This window comes from Podarcis pityusensis, assembly GCF_964106645.2.
Source record: "Podarcis pityusensis genome assembly, chromosome: 15".
Classification (NCBI taxonomy): domain Eukaryota; kingdom Metazoa; phylum Chordata; class Lepidosauria; order Squamata; family Lacertidae; genus Podarcis; species Podarcis pityusensis.
Window position 1 is genome coordinate 16,334,596 of NC_138040.1, and position 18,353 is coordinate 16,352,948.

At 45.9% G+C, this 18,353-nt stretch overlaps 1 protein-coding gene and 1 long non-coding RNA gene across 3 annotated transcripts in view; both read right to left on the reverse strand.

The window, feature by feature from the left end:
• Positions 1–3,212: 3,212 nt before the first annotated feature.
• On the reverse strand, positions 3,213–8,014 carry LOC308464464. 2 transcript variants are annotated; one of them, XR_013980061.1, is made up of 4 exons: positions 7,972–8,014; positions 6,389–6,445; positions 5,499–5,622; positions 3,213–3,603 (listed from the first exon to the last, which is right to left on the reverse strand). It is a non-coding gene; the product is annotated as an uncharacterized lncRNA (long non-coding RNA). The 2 variants fall into 2 exon arrangements; XR_013980062.1 differs by lacking the exon at positions 7,972–8,014 and adding an exon at positions 7,707–7,787.
• A 2,522-nt stretch (positions 8,015–10,536) lies between these two features.
• Positions 10,537–18,353, reverse strand: part of LOC308464456 (monocyte chemotactic protein 1B-like) — a 33,455-nt gene continuing 25,638 nt past the window's right edge. Inside the window, exons 3-5 of the mRNA XM_080983793.1 lie at positions 13,037–13,093; positions 12,452–12,572; positions 10,537–11,674 (exon numbers count right to left, since the gene is read on the reverse strand). Coding sequence (XP_080839919.1) covers positions 11,572–11,674; positions 12,452–12,572; positions 13,037–13,093 — 281 coding nt within the window. The 3' untranslated portion in view covers positions 10,537–11,571. The remainder of the gene's footprint in view (positions 11,675–12,451; positions 12,573–13,036; positions 13,094–18,353) is intronic.

Sequence of the window (18,353 nt, forward strand, 5' to 3'; positions counted from 1 at the left end):
GCCACACTTCAGATGCATGGTATGAATGTGGCCAAATTATGGCAGTTTCTGTAGATGGAGCATCTGCAAGAGGTCTTCCTGTTTTAAGCCTCAGCATCTCTAGTCACTGCTGGAACTGAAACCCTGGAGAGCTGCTGCCAGCCAGCGCAGACAATACTGAGTTAAATGGACCAGTAAGGTGCATTCCTATTCAAATCAACCATGAGGACTGGAATCTTATGTTATTCTTTGGGGAAAGGCCATAGCTCAGTAGCAGAGCAGCTGCTTTGCATAGAATCATAGTTTTGTTGAGTTGGAAGGGACCCTAAGAATCATCTAGTCCAACCCCAGGAAATTCACTGCAGAAGATCTCCCGGTTTCCATATTCAGCAACTGCAGGTCAGGCTGAGAAAGACCCTTGAGACTGAAACCATGGAGAGCTGCCTCTACCAGTCAGTGTGGGCAATACTGAGCTAGATAGACCAACGGACTCACAGCTCCCCATGTTTCTACGAGAACAGGGCATTTCCCCATGTTTCCGCTGCCAGAGGTGGCTGGCTGAGGAAGAGGAGAGCAGCCACCAAGAGCCTGCCGGTGATGCAATATCCCTTTTCCGTGGGCCATGGCCGGCGTGATTTGTGCCATGTGGCTAAATATATCCCCGGAGGAAATCAAGTATTGCACAATGACAAAAGGGGTTTTGCTCTACCCTTGGTTCCTGGCCCCGTAGAAGCAGGAAACTGTCCTCGAAAGCCGAGGCAGCAGGAGGAGGGTGGAAAAAGGAGAACCAGGAAGGCCCTTTCGTTCTTCTCTTCCCCTTTGCTGTGACTGGGTCTGGAAAGGGGGGGCATTTTGCTTTGAAGGAGGCTTCCATAAGATGGGTCAGGTCGATGGCCTATCTAGTCCAGCATCCTCTTCTCCCAGTGGCCAACCACATGCTTCTTCTGGGAAGCCTGCAAGCAGGACCTGAGCATAGGCGCACTCTGCCCTCCTGTGGTTTCCAGCAATTGGCATTTAGAGGCATTATGGTCTCCAACTTGTGGAGGCAGAGCAGAGCCTTTGTGGCTAGTAGCTGTCGATAGCCTTAGGATCCTCCATGATACTCCTGTTTTGGTTTTAATAATTGTTTTATTTGATTTTCTAAAGGAAAGGACAGGAAGAAAGAAGGAAAGAAAGAAAGAGAAACAAGAAAGAAAAGTGATAAAGTTAGCTCTAAATGTCTTACACATTCACATATTGAGATTACTCTGATTACTCAAGATTACTGACTTCCCCCCATCCCATCCATGGGTCTTCTTAATTCTATTTTCATTTGCATATCAATACTTCTCCAAAATTTCCATCTTCCTAAATTATCTGTGGTTTCTATTAGTGCATTTAAAAGCCTGCTAATGTTTCAACCTATTTGCAATGATTTAGTATATACATTATGAACATTTCCCATTCTTTTAAAAAATTCTCTTCTTCTTGATTCCTGAGCTTCCCAGTTAATTTTGCCGTTTCAGCATAGTCCATCAACTTGATCTGCCATTCTTCTTTGGTCGGGGTTGTCTCTTCCTTCCATCTCTGGGCTAGCAGCATCCGGGCGGCCAATACTCCTGTTTTTTCTGATGCTCTGAATAAACTTTAAACTTGAACCTCAGAACATGAACCTCAGATTGCAAAACTGTCTCTAGTCCTATTCACAGCATCTGTGATACCACTTGAACTTTAATGACTTCTGCCCAAAGAATCCCACAGCTTGTTCAAGATGCACAGAATAGTAGCTCTCTGCATGGTTTGCTATCATTTCTCAGCACCCACAACAAATTACACTTCCCAGGATTTTTTGTGTGATGTCAGGACGTTTATAGAGACATCACCTTACCAACAAAGGTCCGTATAGTTAAAGCCATGGTTTTCCCAGTAGTGATGTATGGAAGTGAGAGCTGGACCATAAAGAAGGCTGATCGCCGAAGAATTGATGCTTTTGAATTATGGTGCTGGAGGAGACTCTTGAGAATCCCATGGACTGCAAGAAGATCAAACCTCTCCATTCTGAAGGAAATCAGCCCTGAGTGCTCACTGGAAGGACAGATCCTGAAGCTGAGGCTCCAATACTTTGGCCACCTCATGAGAAGAGAAGACTCCCTGGAAAAGACCCTGATGTTGGGAAAGGTTGAGGGCACAAGGAGAAGGGGATGACAGAGGATGAGATGGTTGGATAGTGTTCTCGAAGCTACAAACATGAGTCTGACCAAACTGCGGGAGGCAGTGGAAGACAGAAGTGCCTGGCATGCTCTGGTCCATGGGGTCACGAAGAGTCGGACACGACTAAACGACTAAACAAACAAACGAAGGATGTTTATGGTGGTGCAGGAACACTTAGAATGTATGTTGTGGACTAAAGCGTTAAAATCGAGTTGTGGAAAATGTCAGAGAACTGCCATCGGTTCAGGAGGGAGAGAGGAAAAGCAGAATGGATTATAGAGAACCCCCAGGGATCGTGGGGAGCAGTTCCTCTTCAAGGGAGGAGAGTAAACACGCCTCCAGTGGAGATGAGCTGCGGGAGTCGGAAGTGGCGAGGCGGTCCCAGGACTCCGTGCCTGGGAAAAGCGGGGAGGAGAGGGGTCCTCCACCACCCACGCCCTCCCTGCGCAGAAAGCATCCGCGCAGAGAGGGGAGGCGCAAACTGGGCGTCAAGAAGCTGCTTTGCTGGGGAAAGTTTAAGAACCGCCCACTCACGGATTCTGCCAGTGATTGAGCGGGCCACAGGAGAGTGGGGCTCCGGACAGATAAGGTTTATTTTGGCAGTAAAAGCAAGGCTTCACAGCCAAGCAGGGAGATAGTTGCTTGCTTACTCTCGAGCAACCCCTTGGAAACATTACAGCAAATATGGAAGCAATGAGGAGAGGCAGGACTGAGATTTGGAGATATGCTTCAAGGTCCAGACTATGGGAAGCCCCGAAAAATTAATAATCATAATTTGGATGACAATTTGGTCTTTTTTATTTTAGTTTTTTATTTTAATTGGATTATGATTTGATATGTTAATTGGATGTTTTTTATTGGAAATTAATAAAAACGATTTAACAAAAAAATAGAATGTATGTTGTGGGCATGACCTGTATCCCCCTCCCCTTCCAAGATGGACCCAGGAGGAAGTCATGGAGCTCCTCCCCCACTTTCCAGCTCAACCCACTTCCTTTTGGGATTCCCAGAGAAAAGAAGGACTCAGCAAGAGACAGAGAGGAGACCTTTCACATCTTTATTTTTTGAAAGAACCCAGCAAGAGAACTGACCTGCCGACAGGCTCAGAACAGATAAGCAGCAATTGGTCTAAGATGGGATACAGATGGCTGTAGCTATGTGTTCTCAAGCTCTCTTTCACTCAGTTCAGAGGGCAAAGCGCTTTCAAAAAAAAAAAAAAAAAAGCTACTTAAATATGTAAATTAATGTGCATAAATCAACACATACAATTTGGTATGGAAATAAATTCATCCTGCAGCTGCACAATAGAATTCAGGCAGAGCCACGATGGTTCAGGAGGAGATCCCATGCTTTGCGTCTAAGAATCTCACAAGTTTAATGGCCCATTCAGCTTTTGGGTTAGCGCAGAGCTGCTTCTGGATAAGCAAAATAAACCTGTCAAGGAAAGGAGAAGCCATAAGAGCATAAGATAACCCCTAATGGCTCAGGTTCATCTCAACCAGCCTCCTGTCCTCCTAGTGGCCAAACAGATGTCTGTAGGAAACCAGCAATTGGGGTCTGAAAACGAGAGAACCACTCTAGTGGAGAAGCAGTGGCGTTGCAAGGGGTGGTGCGGGGGGGGGTGGTCCGCCCCGGGTGTCATGCCTGGGGTGTGTGACAAAATCCCCCTGGGCGGATCACGAGTGGCGAGATTGTCGTCATGAAAATCCACCCTCTGATTGCACAAATCCGCCTGGTGATCAGCCTGGCACCCCCTGGCGGGTGGCACTCGCATCCCCGTCAGGCGGTTTTATGCGATCGGCGGCGGATTTTCATGATCGGTGGGCGGCGCTGACACCCCCAGTGGGCAGTGCTTTCAAATCCTGGGTGGCAGTGCTAGCATGGTTTCATGTGCCCATCGGTCGGATTAGCACGATCGGCGGGCGTATCTGTTTTGTGGCCAACCCTCCCTAAAAGAAGCTCAACAACTCTGGGGCCTGCAATGTGTGTGTGTGTGGGGGGGGGAGACACACAAATTTTTTTGCACTGCTATCACCTGCCCTTGCTACGCCTCTGTGGAGACACATCCAGGTTCCATCTGTCAGGGCAGAGCATCGTCATCATGGCTTGGTGGCCATCAAGAGCCATCACCTCCTTGAATTTATCTAATTCTTTTTTACGCTTTCTCTTCCACGTTGGTGGCCATATCTGCCTCCCAAGGGAAGGAGTTCCACTGTTTAATGATGTGCTTCATGAAGAAAGACTCTTTTTGTTAAGTTGTGGGTGAACATATCAGATGACACAGCGATTCTTCAAACAGCTCTTGTTTATTCACAGGCCAGAACAGAACTGAACTGAAGGGTTCAGCCAGCCTGCTTATACAGAGCTCCACTAGAATGCAACAGTAACCATTTTCTGTAACTATCCAATCACTGAACGTCACTTTTGATCCCTTATTTGCATATGTGGACCTGAACTATCTACAGTATCCCCCTGCTGGTCCAGGGTGAGAACTTCAGTACATAACACTTTTCTCTGTCCTAGGAGGACAGAGGGTGTGGTCACATTATGGCCTGGTGTTATGAGAGAGGGAGACCAACAACAACAACAATTTTATTATTTACTGGCTGGGTTTCTCTACCCATTTTCTCATGCCATGCATCATTTTTATAAACTTCTGTCGTGTCACCTCTTACTTGCTTTTTCTCTGGACTAAAAAATTCCAAATGCATTTTCAATGGGCCACTGAACAAGGGCTATTTATTTCTCCATTATTTCTCCACTTCTGGAACTGGTAAAACAGGCAGGCAGGTCCTCTTCCTTGTTAAAAGGCACCAGGCCCGTCCTGACCACAGATCACATGTTCTCAACAGGGTGTAGAGAGGGGGCACAAATTCATTTTGCTCACCATTAAATGCGAGCCTGCCAGCCAAATCCCCGCTTCCCAAAGCAGCACGCCCACCTTAAACACTTGGACTTCTCTGAATTTTGGATACAGTTCTCCAATGCAGACAAAAATGTCTCTGTTAGCGAAAATAATATACAAACAAGCACTCTTTCCTGGGGAATTCACATATTTTGGAACAAAGGTGCACCAGAATGTCTGCAAATGCTGAATTTAAGATGGGAAAATAGAGAGAAATTGAAACTGAAGGATCTGCCCTTCCCTATAGTCTCAGCTCCTCCTTTTCCCTCTGACCCACTCCTGATTTTCTCAATCTAGCGTATCTATGATCTCCCCGCTCCCCAAACCCAGCTCCCAAATGCTTAAGTCTTTGCTTCCCATCTTTCCTGATCCCCCACCATTCGTCAACTGACACCTTGGCTTTCACCCATTCCCCAAAACTTACACCACAGAAGGTAGAGCGCATTTAGGGTCGGGGTAGAAATAATCCACTACGGCAGTGGGTCCCACACTTCCTGGATAATGGGCAGAGCAGCAGCCAGGTGGGGCATCCCGTCGAGCCTGGAGAGCTGGGGAGAGCAGGCATTGCTATTCATATTATGAAATGTGTAAGATGCCCAAGAGCTAAAGCTATGGGAGTTTATTTGCATCAAACACCCAGAGACATCACCACCCACTTGACTGGAGGATCGCACCCCTTGTCTCTCTCTGTGTGGAGGCATTTATGTTGAAAGACATCAGGGCTGGGGTCTGTGTGGGTCTTCCCTTCTGCTAGGCCTCCCTGTCTTTCTCTCAAATCCAGGGCCATATCCTTCACAGCCCTAAACATTAGGGAGAACATTCAACAGTGGAATGGATTATCTCAAAAGGTGATGGACTCTCCTTCCTCAGAGGCTTTTAAGAAGAGGTTGGGTGTCCATCTGTCAGGCACTGCAGGGGGTTGGACTTAACATGGGTGGCCAACTCCCAAGAGACTGTGATCTACTGGCAGTGATCAATCCCCTTTTTTGGGTTCAGGTCAAAGTTGTTGAGCTTCCTTTAGGGAGGAGGAAAGCTTTGGGGAGGGGGGAAGAGCCAGTGATCTACCAGTGATCTACCACATGCGTCCAGTGATCTACCGGTAGATCATGATCTACCTGTTGGACCTGCCTGGACTAGAGGACACTTGGTGGCTCCTTTCAATTCTACCCTTCTATGATTCTGTCCCTTCCTCTGGTGGCTTTTTGTGGTGGAATGCATCCTCATATTGTGATGATTATGAGAGGTTGTTTATTATTATTATTTTGTGGCTGGAATGTATAGTACTGTACAAATTGAAAAGTCAGGTTGACTCACGCAGAGCTGCCACAGCAAGGAGTAAGGCAACAGTAGCCCCTGAGATCTTCATACTGTCTGGAGAGGAAGAGGAGATTTCAGGACCATTTCAGAGGCTTCCTCCGCTTCTGTGATGCTCACCACCTAAAGCTCCTCCACCTCTCCTTTGAGATGCCGTTCCCAGCTCTGACCCAATACCAGACACTGAGTTCTCAGAGGACAACCAGGACACAGATCCAGGAGCAGGCAGGGTCCCCTCTGAACAAATGCTAAGGAACCTCTTCACAGGCCTTCCAGGCTGAGAGACCTGCTTAAAAAGCCCTGGAGCTGTCAGAGGAGGAGGTTGCAGGGAGTTGGGCTAGATGCCCTGGGGTATCCCTTCTAACTGTACAATTCTATGATTCTATGAATCTCTCCCTCTCTCCCCCTCCCTTGGTCCTTCAGAAGGCCACGGCTGAGCCGAAAAGCAACAGCACAGCATGCATATCCAAGTCACCATGGAACACTTGAGTAAAAGGGGCCTTCTCATGAGTAGCAGCCTACTCATGAGTAAGCAATCCCTGGAACTCCTCTGCTAGCAGTTGTGGTTTGGTGTGGTCTAGGAGGCCAGAGCCTAAACTGTATTCTGCTTTAGCCTTTCAGTTGCTGGGAGAAACTCGGGTCTTTGATGTTTTCCTGAAGGGCAATTTATTGCAAGAGTCTTTTTTCTGCAAGGTGGAATCATTTTATAGGGAAGTTCCCTATACAGGGAAGTTTTCAGTCTTTGATAGCTTACTGTGTTTTAATTTGTTGGCAGCTGCCTAGAGTGACTGGTGCAACCCAGTCAGATGGGTTGCATATAAACAAACAAACAAACAAACAAACAAACAAACAAACAAACAAACAAACATTATTTCTACTGCCAATCAGGCTTATACAGTGACGTCCTCTGTTCATCTGACTTACGGCCTCCCCATCTGGATCTTAGGGTTTAATTAACTAATTAACTAATTTTCGGAATTTATATACTGCTTTTTGTTATCAAAAAAATACCAGAGTGGTTCACATCATAAAACATGACAGTAATCTCTAAAAAAAGAGTACTTAGAGTGAAAACAGCAAAGGCCCCAAAGGCAACAGGGAACCTTTACTAGCAGTTGGTAAAAGGCTGGGTAAACAAACAGGTGTTTCATTGATGGTGAAAACACTACCGTTGGTGACCTCCAACTCTCAATAGGGAGAGTATTTCACATGGTGGGTCTCCTATGAAATGGCTTAGTTCCCAGGTGGCAGGAGCTTAGTCTAGGTCCCTTAGAAAGCTACTGGGTTTGTCACCCTGTGTGAGAAAGCAGAGATCTACCTGGAAGCCAGTATTTGATCAGTTGAATGCAAAGCTTGGATGGATGCTCTCAAGTGCTGGCTATTCTTTGCATCCCAGGACAGTCCCACATAGAAAGGATTGGCTTGCCTGCCTCGTTTTCATTCCAGACCTTCCATAATTCTGTTCTGAATTTCCTGAGTTCACTGTGTTCCTCTTCTCAGAATACTTCCCACTTACACTGTAACTGCCTCCTTCTCCAAGGTCAGTTTTTGGAACAAACTCCTTTGCTACAGAGTCCTCCTACCTTTCACCTTCAAAGCCAGTTGCTCTCAGTGCTGCGCTGAGCTTCTGTCTCCTCCTCCAATTGCATCTTCCCCTTATAGATAGGCAGGAGAGGGCAGGGCCTGCACCCACTCCAACCCACATCCTATCACAATTCCTATGCATGCTTGATCCTTGGTTAAGGAGGTCACAAAATGGGATTGGCCAGTTGGGTTGAGAAGACAATTAATGGCGCCTTGTGAGAGGTGGTCAGTCTCAGCTACCTTGAACCATAGAACCAACTCTTGAACCGTAGAGTTGAAAGGGACTCCTTGCAATGTGGGAATCACAGCTAAACAATCCCTGACAGGTGACCATCCACCTCAGTCTAAAAACCTCCAGCAAAGGAGAGTCCACCACCTTCCAAAGTCATCTGTCTCACTGTCAAACAGCTTTTAAAGTTCTTCCTAGCGTTTAGTTGGAATCGCCATTCTTGTCATTTGAATCCATTGGTTCTGCTCCCACCCTCTGGAGCAGGAGGAAACGAGTTTCCTCCATCTTCTGTGTGACAGCCCTTCAGATATTTGAAGATAACTTTCACCTTTCCATCTTCTCCAGGCTGAACATACCCAACTCCCTGTGGCCATTCCTTAATTTTTTAAAATAAGGAATGGGGAAAATTTATAACTTATCTTAAAGACCATTGTAAACAGTTAAAATCGTTAGTAGGATTGGAATATCACTTGTAGTTTAAGGGTGAATTCTGGATACCATGGAGATGCAAAAGATTTGGACTACCATAAAAGATGAGGAAGGAAATGATAAATAACAGGACCTACAAAGGGGAGGATGGAAGTCCAGGGGATTCATTGGAATCTTGTTTTGATTATTTATGTTTGATATATCTCTGTGAAATTTTAATTTGAAAAACCAAATTAATAAATTTATTTTAAAAATTACAATAGGTTGCAATAACTATCAACCAGTCACACACTTTAAGGGCAAGGTACTCAAGGGAGTGGGTGATAGACAATCCCCAAAAAACTGGGAATAAAAGGAATGTCTTGTTCTTGATAAGAAGAATCCAATAGCCCACAGTCAGGCAATAACTTTATCAAGACCAATCAAAACGTCACAGAACAGTAAGCAAGACTTGGGGTTTTCCTCCTATGCTCCCTCTTCAGGCTTCATGGATTCTGCAGAAAGGGACATGTTCAATATCTCTGGCCACTGGGCCGAAGCCATGGGTTGGTTCCTGGTACAAGGAGCTCCAGACTTTCAAACAATGAGTTTGTTCCATTGAGGTCAAGGTGGTTTGCCTGTTACGAAGTAATCAGAATTTGAAGATAGAGAATGGGCCTGTTTGTGTGCAAGAAATGGGATCTATCCACTAGATCACATATTGCTTTTCTACGTTGCAGTTCAAATATCACCAGTGAGGGCTGAATGGCCATGTCTTTAAATACAGCACCTCCTGATGTCTGTTTATAGATCATCTGCTTTGAGGACTTCAGCTGGAGGAAATAAATTGATCTTCACAGAAAGCTGGACCCATAACCATTCATAGATGCTTTGTATATTTTTGGAAGGTGGATGTTCAGGAACTTAGAGAGGAGTGGAAGCTGGAGTTCAAATGTGCCAAACAAACTATGCAAGGGGAAATTGCTTTTAGAATATGTACAGAACATTTTACCTTCCGTGGTTGGAGGAAGACAGATGATGCAAGCCATACCACCAACTTCTGCATTGAATTCCCTTTTGCTGTACAGCTCATGGTTCCCCTCCACAACCCAGCCCAAAACCAAAACCTAGCCTGTCCCATTAAATACAATAACTATCAACCAACCACACATTTTGGGGGCAAGGTACTGAAGGGAGTGTGTGGCAGTCCCTAAAAAAGTGGTGTTGTGGGAATGAAAGGGACCTCTTGTTGTTCTTGATAAGAAGGATCCAATAGCCCACAGTAAGGCAATAATTTTATCAAGACCAATCAAAATGTCACAGAACAGTAAGCAAGACTTGGGATTTTCCTTCTATGCCCCTTCTTCAGGCTTCATGGATTCTGCAGAAAGGGATATGTCCAACTCTCTGGCCCCTGGACTGAAGCTATGAGTTTGTTCCTGGTACAAGAAGCTCCTGGCCCTCAGGGAAATGTGTTTGTTTGCTTGAGTTCAGAGTGGCTGACCTGTGATGAGGTCATCTGATTTTGAAGATGAAGAGCCTGTTAGTATGCAATAAATTGATTGAGTGTGGGATCTAGATCAAATTTTGCTTTTTTCTATATTGCAGCTCAAATATCATTTACTGGAAAGTGCTGAACGGCCAAATATCACACCTCTTGGTGATTGCTTATTGATTGTCTGCTTTGGGGGTTTTGAATGGGGGTAATTATTGGATTTATTTTTATTAATTGATTGAATTTATATACCACCCTATACCTGGAGGTCTCAGAGCGGTTCACAGAATAAAATCAAATATCAAACCCATTCCATCATCAAATGTGTTAAATTAACTCTAAACCCCTCCCTCCCTTTTCTGGTCCAACCCACATCATTTTGGGATTTTCAGCAAAGAGAAGGACACAGCAAAAGACAGAAATGAAGCCCATCACATATTTATTTTAGAAAGAAGCCAGTAGGAGAACTGATTTGCTGACATGCTCAGAACAGAGAAGGGGAAGGTGGTCTAAGCAGGAGGCTGGACTTGGGCTTTCTCAAGTTCACTTTGTTCAATGCAGAGGGCAAAGCATTTGCAATAAAAAAAAGTACTTAAAGATGTAAATCAACACGTACAATGAGACAGGGAACTGGATCCGTTTCGGAGCCACAGTCTGGAAAACAACAAGGTGGTTTTTCAAAGTTTCTGGTAGGGTAGTAGATGGCTGTTTGCACGAACAGAAACCCCCAAACAGTGTATACATAAGCTCCAACAGTTCCCAAGAAGAAATAGGGACACCCCACCCACCATCCTGCTGCCGCTCGCACCCTCCTGCCACCACTCGCTTGGCTGCCACCTTACCAGCTCATGTGTGTGTGCTCCTGCCAATGTCTGCCACCATTCATCACTGCTCACCCTTGTGCTGGTGGGGGCTGCTTGCCTCCCATCACATGCACAAGGAGGGCCACAGTGCCTTACTTCCAGAAGCAGCACTGTTCTTCAGGAAGCTGTGGCCCTCCTCATTTGCCTGTGGTGGGCAGCAACTGACCAGCAAGCAAAGGTGTGGAACCAAAACACATGTCTTTTGGTCCCCCTTGGCTGAAATCCTGGGACATCCCAGGATGGAATCAGAAGCTGGGGCAGTTTCTGCAATTCTGGAATGTCCCGGTAAAGACAGGACAGTTGTGCGTCATGGTGTCTGTTGTACCAAGGTAAGAAAGGGACACCTGTCAACTTCAGAGCGAGAAATGTCCCTATTTTCATCTGAGGAACGTTGGAGGGTATGGTTTAAAGTGCTATGATCCTGGTTTAAATGCATAGTGCTGACAGGGCCTAAGTCTCTGTTCGGTGTGAAGGGGCCAAAACTTTGGGGAAGTGGGGAGTGAGGGAGAGAGAGAGGGAGAAAGTTAGTCCAGCAAAGCAGCCATGGTGTTGCTGAGGCTCAGGGTAGCTTCTCTTAGGAAGGGCTCTGCAATTGGTGCCAGTTTCAGCTGCAGGGATCTTCAAGACTGTCTATGTATTCCATGAGTTCATGGACCCACGGCTGATCCGGGTCAGCACACCTGAATTTACCATGCTTGAGATGAAACCTGTCAGAGAAAGTAGCAAGCACCCACAGTCAGCCACTGAGTATACCCTTTTAATTCTCCATTAGCCCAAGGACCCCACTTTAATTGGGTAGTCCACCTGCCACAATGCAAGGCACCGAGATGGGGCAGAAATTTGTTCTGCTCACACCTGAATGCCCACCTACACAATTCCCACTTCCCAAACCAGTATGCCTGCTGGAACACAGCTTGCTTTCAAAAATTGCTCTGAATTTCTCCATATATTTCTCCCATTAAAGAATGGACACAAAATATCTGTATTAGTGAAAACGATGTTCCAGACACATACTCTGTGCTGAGGGATTTGCTTGCCAAAAATGCATATATAACTGAATGAAACCGTAACAACAAAACCAGTCTCAGCTAATGAAGCTGCCTTTTGATGAGTCAGACCATTGCTCCATCTAGCTCAGTAATGTCTACCTGACTGGCAGGAACTCTCCAGCATTTTCACACAGGGGTCTTTCCTAGCCCTACTGTAGATGCTGTTGGGGATTGAAGCTGGACCTTCTGTATGCCAAGCAGATGCTCTTACCACTGAGCTAATTCCTGCTCTTCCCTCCGACCCCCTAATTATCTCATTCTCTATTCTGGCTTCTCTGCTGCCTTCCCCTTCCAAACAAACAAACAAACAAACAAACAAACAAACAAACAAACGGCCCCCGAATGCCTAACCCTTTGTTCACCATGTTTCTTCAACCCCTTCCCTGCCAATTGGCCAACAGCCCTCCTGCCTTTTGCCCGTTCCCAAAAACTCACTCCACAGAACGCAGGCAGTAAGGCCAGCTGAGGGCATAATCCTCGACTTCATTCTTTGGGATTGGAACTTTAGAGTTGCTTAGGCAGCAGCCGGGAGCGGGAGTCCGCCGACCTGTAAGGGCTGAGAAGAGCAAACATCATGGTTGAGTTACCAGACATATTAGGTCCTGAACAGTGATCACACTGGCAGATCTATTTCATAAGATTTATGTGCTAATTGGTTGTAAAAAGAAAACAAACAAGCCCTCAAAGCTCTTTACAAAAAGGGATAAAGCAATAAAACGATCAATTTTAAAAATGAATAACAATTTAATTATTTTAAAAAGTTAAAACAACAACACATTACAAACGGATTTAAAACTCGTATCAAGTTTTGGCTGGGCTTGTCTAAACAAAAAATATTTTTGCAGGCGCCCAAAAGAGTACAGTGAAGGCGCCTGCCTGATATAATCTGATCTGATTCCTGCTCCATCTGACCTCCATCCCCCAGGACCATCAAGCCCATGGAACGAACACGATCAACTCTGGTGTGAGTCCCAAATCTCCTAGAACAATTATCAAGGGAGAGGATAGGAATCAACTCACGTGGAGTAGCCAAGAGAAGGAGGAAAGTGACGGCAGCTCCAGATATCTTCATGCTGCCTGGAGAGGAAGAGGAGATTTCAGGACCTTTCCAGGAGCAACCTGGGCTTCTGTGATGCTCAACACCTAAAGCTCCTCCTGGGGTCCCTTTGCATACCACCCCCAACCCCAGTCTGGTTCCAGACACAGAGTCCCCAAAGAACAAACAGGACACCCACAGGTCCAGGATCAGGAACATTCCTGTGAAATCAGTGCTGAGGATGCCCTTGAGGGGGACCCTCTGGGTTGATGAAGACCCCCAGAGCTATCAGTGGAAGAAGAGAGCCCCCCACCGCAGTCCTTGAGAATTCTGGCACCAAAAGGTTCAGGTCCAGGCCAAGGAGCAACAACATACAATAATAGAATTATAGAGTTGGGAGGGATCCCAAGATTCACCTTGTCCATCCCCTTGCAATGCAAGAACCACAGGATCCCAGAAAGATGGCCACCTGACCTCTGTTTAAGGACCTCCAGTGAAGGAGAGCCCACTGCTTTCTAAGGGAGTCTGTTCCACCATCAAACATATAAAGGATTGGGCTTGTCTACTACTTTTTAGCTATAGATCTTTCACAATTCTGTCCTGTATATCTGGAGGTCCCCTCGCTTTCTCTCTTACCTGGTACGGGTAATCACCTCCTTCTCCAAGTTCAGTTTTAGGGGTCTGGTGTGCTACAGATTTGTCCCACCTTTCACCATCAAAGTCAGTTGTGTTGAGCCTCTGTCTCCTTCCCCAGCCACACCTTCCTCATATAGGTACCATTATCAAAACCAATCAAAATGTCACAGAACAGTAAGCAGGCCTTGGGATTTTCCTCCTTCCTCCCTTCCTCCTCTTCAGACTTTGTGGATTCTGCAGAAAGGGACATGTCCAACTCTCTGGCCATTGGACTGAAGCTGTGGGTGTGTTCCTGGTACAAGGAGCCCCAGACCCTTAAGCAATGAGTTTGTTCCCTTGAGGTCAATGAAGCTTGCCTGTTACAAAGCAATCTCAGCCTGTCTGTGTGCAAGAAATGGGCTGATCGGTCCATTAGACTAGATCATATATTGCTTTTTCTGTGTTGCAGGTGAATGCTCAATGGCCATGTCTTTAACTACAGCACCTCCTGGTGTCCGTTTATACATTGTCTGCTTTGAGGACTTCAGCTAGAGGGAATAAATTGATCTTCATAGAAAGCAGAAAGCATTTGCCTTTTGAGGGAGAGGCAGGGATCTTGAAACACCCTCCCGTTGAAATTTTGTCTATTTCAAGTGGAGATGAATGGCTTAAATTGTTTTTTAATGCTTAAATTCATGTACTGATGGTTTTTCTACTCTCAGTGTGAACTGCTGAGGTTAACTTCCTTGATTTACTTTTCCTGTCTTTCTCATTTCTTTGTTAAATGTGTTCAAGCAATTCTAGGGCCCTGCCGCCTCCCTTTTCTGGCCCATCCCGCTTCGCTTTGGGATTGCCAGGGAAGAGAAGGATTCAGCAGAGATGAAGCTCATTGCCTATTTATTTTTAGAAGCCAGCAGAAGAACTGAGGACCCTCTGATGTGTAAATTAACACACCAAAGAAGTATGGAACTGGATCTATCCTGCAGCCACATATTGGAAATCAACAAGGTCATGCCCTCCGACATTTTGTGACAAAAATTTGGGATGCCAGGGCACCCCCAAACCACCACCCCATCTCCATCGCTCACCCCTCCCCTATATTTCCATTGCTGTTTTCGGGCTCCTGCTCACAAGACGGTGCATCTCCAGACGCAGCACGGCCTGTAGCAGCCTCTGGAAAGTCACTGAAGCCCACGCCATGCTAGGAGACGCCATGCAGCCGAGAGCAACCTCTGGGAAGATGGAGCCTGTGCTGCATCTGGAAAATCAGGGCATCCCAGATTGGGATCAGAAACCAGGGCAGGCTTCTGTCCATTTGGGATGTCCCGACTAAATCAGGACTCTTGAGGGGTATGCAAGGTGGTTTGTAAAAGCTGCTGGTAAGTAGACGGTGCTTTGCATGAACAGAAACTCCAAAACATTATATATTGTAGCAAGGTAGGAAAGGCACACTTGCCAACTTCAGAGGCCACTTTCCGGGAGAGTCTTTCATAGAAGCCAGGCTGGCTGCTCTCACTTTGCTGCCCTGATGGCCTTAGAGTCTCAGAGTTAAATGAAGCACCAGGTTTTAAAAATCTCTGCTCTCTGCCTTCAAGAAAAGCTAGTGGAAATGTCAACTGAGCATCCTGTAACCCTGCTTAGACTGTTAGAATTCCTGCTCCATGTTTGCAGTCATGGGATTTTTGTCTATCACATGACGGTGTATGTTTTGACTCCACAGAGTGGGAAGTGTCGGAGACAGGATGTTTGTGTTACTGTACTCCGTGAAGTGCGACTATTGTCCATTGTTCTTTCTCTTTGCTGTCTGATGCTAGAGAGAGAGGGAGCCATGTTGCAGTGCTCTCTGTGTGTTTTATATGTAAATAAAGTAGATTAGCCAAAATGCTGAGTTGCTGAGGTCTGTTACGCAAGCTGGGAAGACTCTGCGGTTCCCTAAGTGTGCTGGTGTCTGTTGGCATCAGTCGCTGTGATGTTTGGGCAGAAGAAAGCTTTTGAAGCTCCCAAACAATTGACCAGGAAGGAAGGAACATGCCAGTCGGGCATGTGTCTCTGCCAGGGTCCTACTCGAGTGTAGGCTGAGCTCCTGACATAGACTACCTGCTCTTTCTTTTCTATAAAGACATCTTTTCTATAAACACAAGCCAGCATTCCTGTTGGATTCTTCCAAATATAAATATGTGATGGGCTTTATTTCAGTCTCTGCCTTTATCTCTTTCCCCCTTTTGGACTTTAGGGTGCGAGGCAGGGGGCAGGTCAGTTCTCGAAGCAGGAGGGAGATATATTGGCAGTTCTGGTTCAAGGTGAAGCTTTAGCTAAATGTCTAAAGAAGAACATCCATGCTTTGTCTGGTTGGCACAAGACACAAGCCAGCTCTTTCAGAGAGACAAAGAGTATACTATATTGTTCTGGTCGCCTCACCTCAGAAAGGAGTTGGAAAGTTTCAGAAAAGGACAACCTGATAGAAGTTTATAAAATCACACACATCATGGGGAAAGTGGATCGATAAAAGTTTTCCTCCCTCTCTCCTGACACCAGAACTCATGAACATCCAATGAATGTTGGAAGATTCAGGACAGCTAAAATGACTACTTCACACAGCGCATAGTTAAATTATGGAACGTGCTTGCACAGGAAGCAGTGATGGCCACCAACTTAAATGGCTTTCAAAGAGGATTAGAGAAATTCACGAAGGAGGAGAGGGCTATCGATGGCTACCAGCAATGATAATGGTCATTATTTATATGCCGCCCATAGGACTGGGTTGCCCCAGCCACTCTGGCAGCTCACAACAAAAAATAGAAAAAGTACAATACAGCATCACACACTAAAAACTATACTTAGCCTCCCTAGTTGGAGAAAGCAATGCTTCTGAAAACCAGATGCTGCAAGTCATGGGGGGGGGGAGTGCTAATGTGCTTGAATCCTGCTTCCTGGTTTCCCATAATGGGCAATTGGTTGGCCACTGTGAGAAGAGGAGGCTGGACTAGATGAGCTGCTGGCGTGATCCAGCAGGCACCTCTTACAGTATGTGATTATGTTTTAGAGAGAAATCCACTGGGGCCAACTGGGCGGTGGCGGTGGGGTAGGAAGCGGTGATGTGGCCTTAAGAAGTACCTCCTTGGGTACTGAATCTCAAGCAACCACACTCATTTTGGACAGGTTAGCCAGGGAGCAAGGCCAATCACATATCCTTCAACAGTCCTCAGATGAAAATAGGGACATTTCTTGCTCCCCGCCATTTCTTGCTGACCCTCCTTGACCCACCATTTTTTGGTCCTTCCCTGCAGAACATTTCCTATCTGAAGAAGGGCAAGTGCCACCAACACCACACCAAGGTGACACAGCACACACACCCTCCGCTGTCCTGAAAAAAATCCCTATTTCATTTCATTTCATGGTAGATTTACAAAAAAGCAAAACACACAGCCATAAATAAATTTTAGAAAGGGGCAAGACATGCACTCCACTCTGCTCCGCTCCCCCTTTCTTCCCACCCAGGGCAGCCCTGCCCTCTGCCTGCCCCACAGAGCTCATGGGTCATGTGGGGCTGGGCCTCAGTGGCAGTGGCCTCTCCTCCGACTTGCCCACTTTCCAGCAGCTGCTTCGAGCTGCCCAAGGGAGTGGAAACAGGGATGTTCCAGGATTAAATCAGAAGCTGGTATGGCTTTCATAATTCTGGGACTTTCCCTGGAAAATTGGGACAGTTGGAAGGTATCTAATCCAAATGTCACAAAATAATGAGTAAGGTTTAGAATTCTGCTCCTACACTCCCTCTGAAGACTGCCCACTATGTGGATCCTGCAGAAAGTGACACGTCCGACTCTCTGCCTGCTGGACATTGCTTTGGGGGTGTACTGGCCCTCAGAAAATGACTTTGTTCCCTTGAGATCAAGTTGGCTGACCTGGAGAAGCTGGGGGCCACTCCAGACACTGGATTTGTTATTTTTAGTTTTGACAGTGCTAATCAGCCAGGACAGAACGTTCTTCCAACAACCTTTTGTCTACAGGCATCCGGTTGTCTTATGTTCTTATGGTGTTGTCCATTCAAAGGCCTTTATGGCTTGGAACCCCGGGACCTGTAGAACTCCCTGCTCCCAAATCAGCCTACTCAGATCTCAAGGTCCTCCATCACCATCAGAGATCAGAGATACAACAAAGGGGTTCTCTACATTGTTTTCTTTCATCATGCAAGTCACACCATTTTAACATGCAATTTTAGTATGTAAAATTATTTTTAAATCGCAGGGTTTTAAAATATCTGAAACAGGAATGTAAATGTTTTTTAAATCTTTGTGATTTGTAAAACAAGCAGATCTTTTATTTTCTTCATTGTAAGCAGCTCGGGGGTTTTTTCTGTCAAGTCTCTAAGCTTCTAGTTAGGTTAATGATTAACTGTTGATGTTCTCTGCTCTTACAAGTGAGTGATTAACCTTAGATCACATGATTAAGGTATTGAATTGCAAATTGCCATTTTGAAGGGAGCTGTGTTTAGTGGGGGTTTTTTGTTCCAAGACACAGTGGGAGAAATATGTGGAAATGAGTCTCTCTGGAAGAGAATAAAGCTCCAGGCTAATGGATACTGTACGAAGAGAGACTTTTGATTCTAGGCCTGTTCGGAGTTGTATTTCTAAGATGATGCTGAGCCTATGCTTGGACAACCATATGTCTTATAGAACGCTTTGGATG